This window comes from Centruroides vittatus, unplaced genomic scaffold, assembly GCF_030686945.1.
Source record: "Centruroides vittatus isolate TY-2023 unplaced genomic scaffold, ASM3068694v2 contig_4, whole genome shotgun sequence".
NCBI classification, from domain to species: domain Eukaryota; kingdom Metazoa; phylum Arthropoda; class Arachnida; order Scorpiones; family Buthidae; genus Centruroides; species Centruroides vittatus.
The window spans coordinates 2,803,072-2,813,043 of record NW_027122214.1 but is presented as its reverse complement, the minus strand read 5'-3'; the positions used below and the strand labels follow the sequence as shown (position 1 = coordinate 2,813,043).

The following is a 9,972-nucleotide window of genomic DNA, read 5'->3' as shown; positions in this document are numbered from 1 at the left end:
ATAAAATTCAATCTGATACGTGTGCACTGCGTACATGCAGGCACACCTATCAGAACCGGCTCTGAGTCTACAGACATATAATAATAATAAATATATATACACAAAGTCATCACTGAAATTTAAAAAAATATCAAAAAAGTTTCTGTATCAAAATGTACACCGTTCAAATGAAAAATTTACTATAGGTTTTTTCTTGTCAGTATAGTGTTGCAACTATTACCAGTAGGAATGGCTTTCATTGTTATCCATTGTTTTATTTATCTGGACTTATCATTAATCTGTTCATTAAACTAGAAACTTTATTTTAAAAAACATAAAGTGAAAATTTCTTGAAAAAAAAGTCAATGTTACTAGTCTTTTGTGTGTATTGCATTTTACACATACTAATTGGTGATAATAAGTAATATGATTTAAAACTATATAAAATTTAAACTTGGAAAATTAACAAAAAAAAAAAAGATTTTTTAAAAAAATAATAAGAGTTTAACTAAAAGATGGGTTAGATGATTGGCAGGAATTTACCAATTTATTATGTATTTATAATAATTTGTCATTATCCTAAGTAAATAAGCAGCTTTAGACATATTTTAGTTTTCAGATATTTATTCATATCTAATATTGATATTTTTAAGAAGCAATAACAAATTTGATATACAAAAATGTTTGTTTTCATAAAATAAAAAATCATTTGCATAATTTAATAACATTTCATTTTATAAAATTTTACAAATTTACATTATATATAAATTTACATTTTTTAAATTCCTTGATAAATGTCATGTTTATTTAGTGAGTATTTTACTTTAATATGAGATTAAAATTTTTATAATAAATCATTTACTCCAATTATTATTTTCTTATGAACTAAAATTTTAATACTTTTGAATACTATATAAACAGTTGAGTCTTAAAAAATGACAATTTAATGCTACATTTGTACATAAAATGCCATTAATTTAACCTACGGACATATGTTATTTTTAAAATTAACAAAACTAACGCAATCTGTATTGAGTTGTGATAGAAAGATGAATAAATAATACAGTATAAGACTATTTTTACATTTCTTTTAAAATGTTATTCTGAGTAGAAGATTATTATATAAATGTATAACTGTGATCAACACAATATAAAATATACAATATATATATATATATAAACATCCATACAATACACGTAGATGAAGAATAAAAACGGACGGACAGAGTTAATGCCAATTTACAAAATGTGGCCTTGAAGAATGATAGGTTCAAAAGAAATTTATGCTGCCTATATGCTCCTATCAAAAAGTTTTCTTTTTCTTTTTTCCTGTAAACCTTAGGATTATTATTTATAAATCTGGTTACCAGCCAGATTTAGAAATAATGTTTTTAATCTTATTTCAGCAGCATAAAAATCCATTTTTAATGAGAGTATAGTTATGTATAGTCAAAATAAGGTTTGACACTTTGATAACAATAAACAACATTCAATAACATCTTGTGCAATGAAAAAACATTATGACTTTCAGCATAGAACTTAATGTAAATTTCTGCTTTTTCTTTTTTGTTGCATTGAGCGCCTGACCAGTCAGACATTCTCGGCTCAATTAATTTACATACATAAAACCAAGTTTTGTTTTGCCATCAAATTCGGCACTAATGACATTAAAAGCACTTCATGTGACAATTCGTATTATACCATAAGATAAATTCCACACAGTAGGAGAACAGTCGATAAAACTGAAGAAAGAGTTTTGGACCCGTTATTGCCATTATCACTACCAAGTTGAGGAGAATGTTTAGGTATTGGACTAGCTTCCTTGCCTGCTCCATTTTGAAGCAAATCATAGTTATAACTTCCCTCACCCTTGCTATCGACTGGTACTATTTTTCTTTCATTCTCTTCAATGGATTCTGTATCAACTGTCAGTCCCAAACTTCTGGGTTGAGTTTGTGAAATAGACCTACAATCAAACCACCAGACTGCTGTTGAACGTGGGTATGGATTATCACTACTGTCAACCTAAAAAGTATTAAAATTTTAAATTAATATAATTTCTTCTAATTTTTTATCTTTGACAATTCAAACACTCACAGCAAAAGTTCTGTCATTAAATCTATAATAATTTTTTCCTTTAAAGAAGTAAGTCCGTCCATTTTTCCACTGGAAGGCAGCATCGATTCTCTCGGGTAAACCATTCCAATTACTTATAGGCCGAGGATACCTATCACTAACGGGTGGATCGTTCCTGCTATCGAATCTCCAATATTGATTTCCTGTGATAATGATAAAAATTCAAAATTAATTAAAAAAAATATGTTTTTAAATTTAATTATATTAATCTTGAAAAAATATTTACCTTTAAAGAAATAAGTCTTTCCATTACCACTCCATACAAATGCAGCATCGACGTTATTTGGTATACCAGTAAACCCGACACTAAGTGATTTTGGATAGCCACTGCTTTTCTTTTTATTCATAAATCTCCAATATTGACCTTTCTAATTAAGACAAATGATAGAAGTTTAGTTGTATTTTAGAATAATTAAAATAATGTAAATTTATAAATATGCCAATTAATACCTTGAAAAAGAAAGTTTTTCCATCTGTCCAAGTAAGAGCTGCATCAATATTACCTGGTAAACCTTCCCAGTCTTCAGAAATGAGGCGAGGATATCCATCAGCAATGCCATCTTCAAGTATTTGCCAGTAATAATCGCCTATTTATAAAAAGATTGTGTTTAGATTTAAAATTAGAAATCCACACTGCTGTTTTCAGTTAGCCAAACATTTTCTAACTGCAGCGGGCCCAAAAGAGGCTATCTTTACTTAAAGAAAATTCTTGCAATGAAATATAAAATATTATAGAATACAACAACAGCTTACTTTAATATTTATATTTTTAATTTAAATAATGAAAATTAACATGTAAAGCTTAAAATTAATCAAATATTAATTTTAAGCCTAATAAGATTTTAAATGAGAAAAAGATTGTCCTCAAATTTTTAAGGGATAATTGTTAGACTTTAGTGACCATTTCACACATTAATAATGTTATTTATTCACTTCTAAACAATAATATGGTGTAACGGACACATTAAATTGAAAATTTACACATTGTTTCTTAATATATAGCATAGTATACCTTTAAAGACATAAGTATTCCCATCTTGAGTCCTAGTTACAGCATCCATGTTTGCATCCTGGCAGAGATCAGGAGCATCTCCATTGTCTGGTTTTGGTCTAGGCTTGTGACCCGTTTCAGGTTGTGTAGGACGAGAAGGCTTATCTCTCTTATCACCTAAGGTCAATATTTTACATATCATTATCTTTATGATATAATTACTTATAATTTTCTTATGATAACTAATATTGAATATTTCATGTTAAGTTAATTGCAAACTGAAGGAATCATTTTATAAGATTATTATATATTCGGCTAAATATAAATATGCAAAACATTAAGAATTTATGTCAATGTTTTTGAAAAAATTAGCATAAATAACTTGAATCTCAAGGTAATCAAACATACCATAAAGAGCTTGAATAGCAAGAATGTCATCTTCATCTAATTGAAAGGTAGATTGATAACCTCTATAGAAAGGTGCCATTAAAGCAGATTTAACATCCGAGTGTGACAGACCTAACGAGTGGCCGAACTCGTGTGCAGCCACTTGAAACAAATTGGTTCCTGGAGAGATAAATAAAGTGTAATGAAATGTGACCTTCGTGTCAAAATCAAAATAGATTTTTAAAAATACATTATTATACATGCACGATGCATACCCGAATATTCATTGATCGTCCACTTTTCTTCGTCGTCAAAATGTGCATCTCCACCAAATTGGGGAAAGAATGCATGAGCTAGAGTTTTGCCCGGCCCATCAAAAGGATCGCCGTCTCCATGCTCTCCTACTTCAAATCTCACGTCGATATGAACTCTACCACTCTTTCGAACAGTGAAATTGAGAGGGGTCATATCACTCCAAACCTAAAGGATGGATATTTTCCTAGAATTAATTTCTGAATTCAGTTGATTCATCAGAATTCCTTTTGAGAATAGTTATATACATTATTTGATACCATTAATTTAAAAAACAAAGAATTGGTTTTAGAAAAATACTGATAGAAGTTCTTGCTCTAACTAGCATTATTACTTTGAATGCTCTGGCAATTTCTTTATCCACTTTCTGTCGGTCTTTCAGCCTCCTCGGATATTTGCTAATGCGGTAAGTTAAATCGGTCACTCTCCATCTACTGCCTGAAATTTGTAAAACAAAATTTTAAGATCCAAACATAATTTGTTTTTCACTTGTCAAAAAAGTAAATTTACCTTGAAGTGTGTAACGTTTCTTTCTTGCCAGATCCCCGTGACCGACACGATCTCGGACTCCACAGCGAGGCACATTCATCATAACCAGAGTCTGATTGTCTAAGATACCTGACAAAAAATTTAATTTTATTATTTACAAGATAGTAAAATAATTTAGCAAATTCTTATCATTCCATCCATATATTTACCTAAGAGTAAAATACTGGTGAGAAAGTATAATTTTATTAGAATTATATTTTTAACATTCTGTAAATATAATTTGTTATTTGTAATTAATAAATAATTTAAATTAAAGAAGTTTATTACATTGTTAAAATTAATATTTTTCAGATGGCATTTTGAAATTTTTTTCGAAACTAGATTTACATGTCGGTTATATATCATTACAAAATAACTGTAAAACAGTATGTTTTGTGGTTGTCTAAAAATATACATAATACTAATCCTTTATTTTGTTTGTGATTCTGCGAAACGCAAACAAAATAGTAATATATTTATAATTATATACATTTATGATATACAATGGGCAGCAAGAGTATGGCTAGTGTGGCCCTGGCCACAGTTGCCAATCGATCAAAACTACCAATACTATTAGCGTCCGTTAAATCGACAAGAGTTATGTACGATTTGGTAAAAATAACCCGAGATTTGATATATACATAATCCTACGCGTGTGTATATCGCGAATCATATGTTTTTTGTCATATACAAAGAATCTTTTACTTAGTCACAGAGCAATAAAATATGGCACCTGATTGTATTCTCTCTTTATATTGTCAAAATATGTCCATAAACATTTCAAATAAAAATTCTCTGCATTTTATATTTATGAAAAATATATATAACTATTATTATTATACAGGGCGATTAAAGCACCGTGGAGGAACCTTTTAATCACACAAATACGACAGGTTACGATGCAGTACAACAATATTAGTTTAACCGTATTGGCTTTAAAGATACTTTTAATACTATATGCTTTAACCATTCTCCAGACAAAAAGTCTATTGAATACATTCTCAATGTATTCAGAAATGTTAATGCAGGTATCCAGAATACACCCAGTAGTGGCAGTAGTAATAGTAGTAGCATACATTAGGCAGTGCAGTTGAAAGAAAAATTATTGATACTTTAGGACAGCTGGAAATTTGTAATCTAATATTTTAAAAAAATTGAAATTAAAGACAAGTAGTGAATATTTGTTCACAAAATATTGTAAAATTAAATTTTTATGGGGCATCCAGTTAAAAATACAGCACAAACTAAATAGAGATGTTTCTAACAAAACAGTTCAGAAGATATTTATGAACTTTAAAAAATTTAATTAATTAATTAATTTAAACATTGCCGATCAATCTACAAGACACAAATATTTCTATTTTTGCTTTACGATAATTAATATGTATAAATTAAACTGAGATTATTAACTAAAACACAATAAACGTCATCTACGATAGCAAATTTTTTCACCTTTCCGCGATTAATGGTGGGGGGATTGAAATGATAGTTTTTCTGTTACTGACCTGAAATTAAAATCAATAGGTAAATTCCTTCTCGCAAGCGCTAAATATAAGCGCGAATGGTGCATAATTATACCAATATCGTCAAGGACGGGTGTTTGAATTATAAGTGTGGAAGTTCGTTTTAGTTTAGAATTGGGATTTGAGAAAGTTTGTAGTCGCTGGTATACACCTCCCACGGTTCCGTCGTTCCACCAGCGGGGATGTTTACCGCGTTACAAGTGGCAACCACGTGTGGCCTTTCGCTGCTCACTGGTAGAAAGTGTGTCAAGTGAAAAAGGACGATGAAAATCAATTAGACTACGTAGCGAAGTAAAAATGGTGCACGGCCGTTTTTTCCTCTACTCGACCGACAGAGGAAAATGCACGGATAAACGAAGGTCGCCGACTGCGAGATCCGCCACTTTTTGTTCTCTATCTGTTTAATTTCAAAAGGAAGGTTATTAAAACACGATCCAAATAAAATAATACAACCGACGTACTTCCAGTTTTTATACACGCAAAAAAAAAAAAAAAACCTAAAAATAAAACCTTTCCCTTGAACCGCCACACATCCCCATTGTTTTTCAAGGGAACTTCAGAAATTTATGTTATTTCTCGGAATGTATACGATAGACAAAAAGTCGGTCGACGTTTTTTGAAATGTCGAAAAAGATTCTCGGAAATTTCGTTCGTTCGGCACAGAAGGCATTTTTGACGAGGTGCCGAAAAACGTCCTATCGTAAATTAAAGCCTCGTACAAGTTTGTTGAGAACAAAGTTTTAAGATGATATAACTAGAGATAAAAATTCATTGGGGAAGAAAGAACGTTTGTTTAAAGGCGGTTTCGAATTGTCGAGTAAGAGGGATTTTTCTGGAATTTCACATCAAGGTACTTGACGTGAAATTTTAAGTATTTCCTCCTTAAAACCATTTAATTTTAATCAGATGTTGCAAAAATTCTTGTGTTTAATGGCGCCCATTTTTAAAGCACTAAAATCAACACGAACCTTAATGACCACTTCTAATGTCTTCCTCGGAAATTAAAAAATCCAAAAATGGTCTAGGGAATTACAAAGGGGAAAAAATGAATTTTCTATAACAAACGATTAAGTGAAGGACTGGGTGTGCTTATGTAACAAAGGGGTTTCCCATTACCATTTCACATTTTCCCTTTTGATACAGGTGTATCGAATTTTTGCTGTTCCGTAATAATGACTTGTATGTTGTCTCACCTGTTTCGTTTAAACCCGCGAATCTTTGGAAGTCCTTAATAGCTAATTTGACGGCGTCTTCTGTCAGGAGAGAAGCCGAATTTCCTTTCGTTTGGTCCATGTATCCGAAACGTTGCAAATACATCTGCAAGAAAGAGAGGGAGATTATTCTACCGAGCGGAGTAAATGATCATTTTTAGCACGACGAGTAGGTGGACCTCGTCACGTTGGGCACGGCCAGGACCGCGAAAAACGCATTAGTATAGAATTTAGGACGGCGTCCTTAATTAAATAGGAGGAGGATATGGCGCAGAATGGAAATCACGTTCCTGACTGCCGTTCGCTACGTCCTGCCAACGTACTAGGGTCATTCGAAGGATCGTAATTCATCACCATTCATTCATTGTTATCGTCGTCGGTCCCGACAATAAACAACGGAAAACGAAAGTTTATTCCTCGTTTAATTGCACGGACGAGAAATAGCACGAGTTATCACGCAGCATCCATCGACCTAAGGTGAAAATATCGATAAGAATCACGAAATGTCTTCTCGTCAGTCTACACTAGAAATTCGTTTCGCACCGTATTGTGTCAATTAACTACTGTATAATTTGCGTTTATATCGTCGTTTCGATTCACGAAGGGCTTCTACGATCCTAAAGTAGGTTGGGATCGGTGGCCCGCCCAGAGGGGGCCAAGGGGCCCTAGCACCCCAAAGTAAAAAAGAAAAAAAATACTACTTAGGAAAAGGTTTTATAAAACTTTACTAAATTTCATTTTTTTAAATATTTATATCGTGTGGTATCTTCTATTTCTATATTAATTATGAATCATCGGTCGCATAAGGGAAATTTTATCGAATTCGCATTTAAAATTTCTTTTATCTTCCTTTTATCCAAGATCAAATCCTGGGTGCCCCAGTGGTTGGGATCGAGATATTTTTTAGTGAAAAATCCTGAAGATGTTTGTAATTAGGAGATATTTTGGAGAGAAATAGAAAGTGAGAGGGAAAGCGATATTGGTAGAGGAAATACAGTAAAAGGAAGAAAACTTCCTTGGCAGTTGTAAAGATATAGACAGGCGACGAGGCCGGTCGAAGGACAACCAAACGAAACTCGTCTCGCACGACATCTTCGAAATAAAAAGAATATTCTTATCTCGATTGTTTGAAGGAAAACATCTGCACACGCTCCCCCTTCGCGTTTTTTTCTTACGTAACAATATCTGTTATTCCAGCGAAGGATTCACCGTTCGTCACTTTCGGGTGGATCCAATAGTCTAAAGTTCCCACAGTGGAGGGAAAGGAGAAAGCAAAAGGCGTGACGTAATCGATAGCCTTTCAACTACGGACTCGGCCTTCCGTACTGTCGCGTGACTAGAGAAGTTTCTATCGCGACGTAAGCTGTTTAAACCAAGTAAAATAGAACAATGTAGGAAGAACGAGTTCTCTTCATTATAAGGGAAACCCGAAAAACAAACGAACAGTTTTTCGTCCGAATTTCTACCAGTTGAAAATAGTGTTGCCACTCCGTTCTACGCGTCAAGGTTAAGTAACCAAAGGCTTTCGTTCCAATTACTACTTGGCTTAATTTCAAGGATCGGCGTCGCCATTCTATCGACGCCGATCGGCGAGGCGGGCCATCACAGTTTACTTATTAACGGGTCCCAGCCATCGACTTACAGAAACGAATGATTCGAGCATGACGTCAACTGCCGGATGCCGTAAGACGGGCACCCCCTCGCCGACGCACCTGATTACCCCACAATCGTCCGGCTGACCGGTCGGGCCGACGCCCTTCGGAAAGGACCGAAATGACGTAGAAATTTCTTTACGTACACCGACGTCTGATAAAAATAACGTCCGTGCGTAAGCATCCCGCGTTTCCGTCGACGAAGGACGTCGACGCACTGACGTCATCACAGGTGACCTCCGCAGGTAAAACGGGGGCCGTTCCGTCCCACGCTCGACCGCAACGCCAAATACGATTTTAAAAAAAATCGAATGACGTAAATGCAGTTTTGTGTAGCGGACGATCTTCGAGCGAAACGCGACATTTTAGTCACTCCAAAAGAAAAAAAACTTAGAATTTAAACCGGAAGGGACGGTGCGGAAGAAGAATGAGTGTACTCACCATGGCCTGGACGGGGGTGGAAATGAACTCGGACGTTGCCTTAACGAGGAGCGCGCGGGCCAAGACTAGAACCAGAAGGGAGAACATGTTTCTGAGGATCGACGATAAACGTCGCTACTCACTTTGGCATGACTGACGAGAATGAAACAACCGCTCGCTATTTATCGTTCGGTGCGAGTTGAGTCATTTACCGGTGCGTCCGGCCAATAGGAGAAGAGAAAACTATGCTGCGCCTGCGCTTTGAGATAAATTAGTCACCACGTGGATTCTCAAGTCGAGTGTTTCCGCTTGAATAATAATAGTTAAGTAGAATGGGCTCGGTTTCTTCTTAATCGATCGCCGTTTTTCGGCTTTTTTGGAGGAATCTTTCCGTAGTAAAGCGTTCGAAAGCAATGGAAATTCGGGTCCGGCTTTCGATTTTTGAACTCGAAACGAAACTTCTGGAAAATTTATTCTTTCGAGTTTCGCTTTCGTTGACTAAGAACGATAACCGCACGGTGGACGACACTTCGCGTGTCGCGTGTCTCGACATGTGGGTCAATCGGAAATATCGGGGTTAAACGCTTCTCTGTTTGCACAGCCACGTGCCTAGCTTAACTCCCGGCGGATTATTTTCGCATAAATTTAAGCAGAGTTCTTATTTTAAATGGAGTTTTCTTTTCGTTCGCCGAGGGGAATTTCGACTAAAACGGAATCCAAAGGCAAAAAATAAACAAATGGCCATATTAGGAAGACGATTCTTAATTGCATTATCCAACCGAGAGGAAATCAGATATAATCTGTATTATCATTTCCGAAAATGGGGAGGAGTC

The 9,972-nt window shown here is 34.5% G+C and overlaps 1 protein-coding gene across 1 annotated transcript; it reads right to left on the bottom strand.

The window, feature by feature from the left end:
- Nucleotides 1–585: 585 nt before the first annotated feature.
- On the bottom strand, nt 586–9,342 carry Mmp1 (Matrix metalloproteinase 1). The gene is made up of 11 exons (XM_067271495.1): nt 9,161–9,342; nt 7,050–7,173; nt 4,316–4,423; nt 4,140–4,243; nt 3,769–3,973; nt 3,515–3,673; nt 3,128–3,283; nt 2,566–2,702; nt 2,342–2,483; nt 2,077–2,258; nt 586–2,004 (listed from the first exon to the last, which is right to left on the bottom strand). The coding sequence occupies exons 1-11, from the start codon at nt 9,245–9,247 to the stop codon at nt 1,675–1,677; spliced, it is 1,734 nt and encodes a 577-aa protein (XP_067127596.1). The 5' UTR covers nt 9,248–9,342; the 3' UTR covers nt 586–1,674.
- Nucleotides 9,343–9,972: the final 630 nt, after the last annotated feature.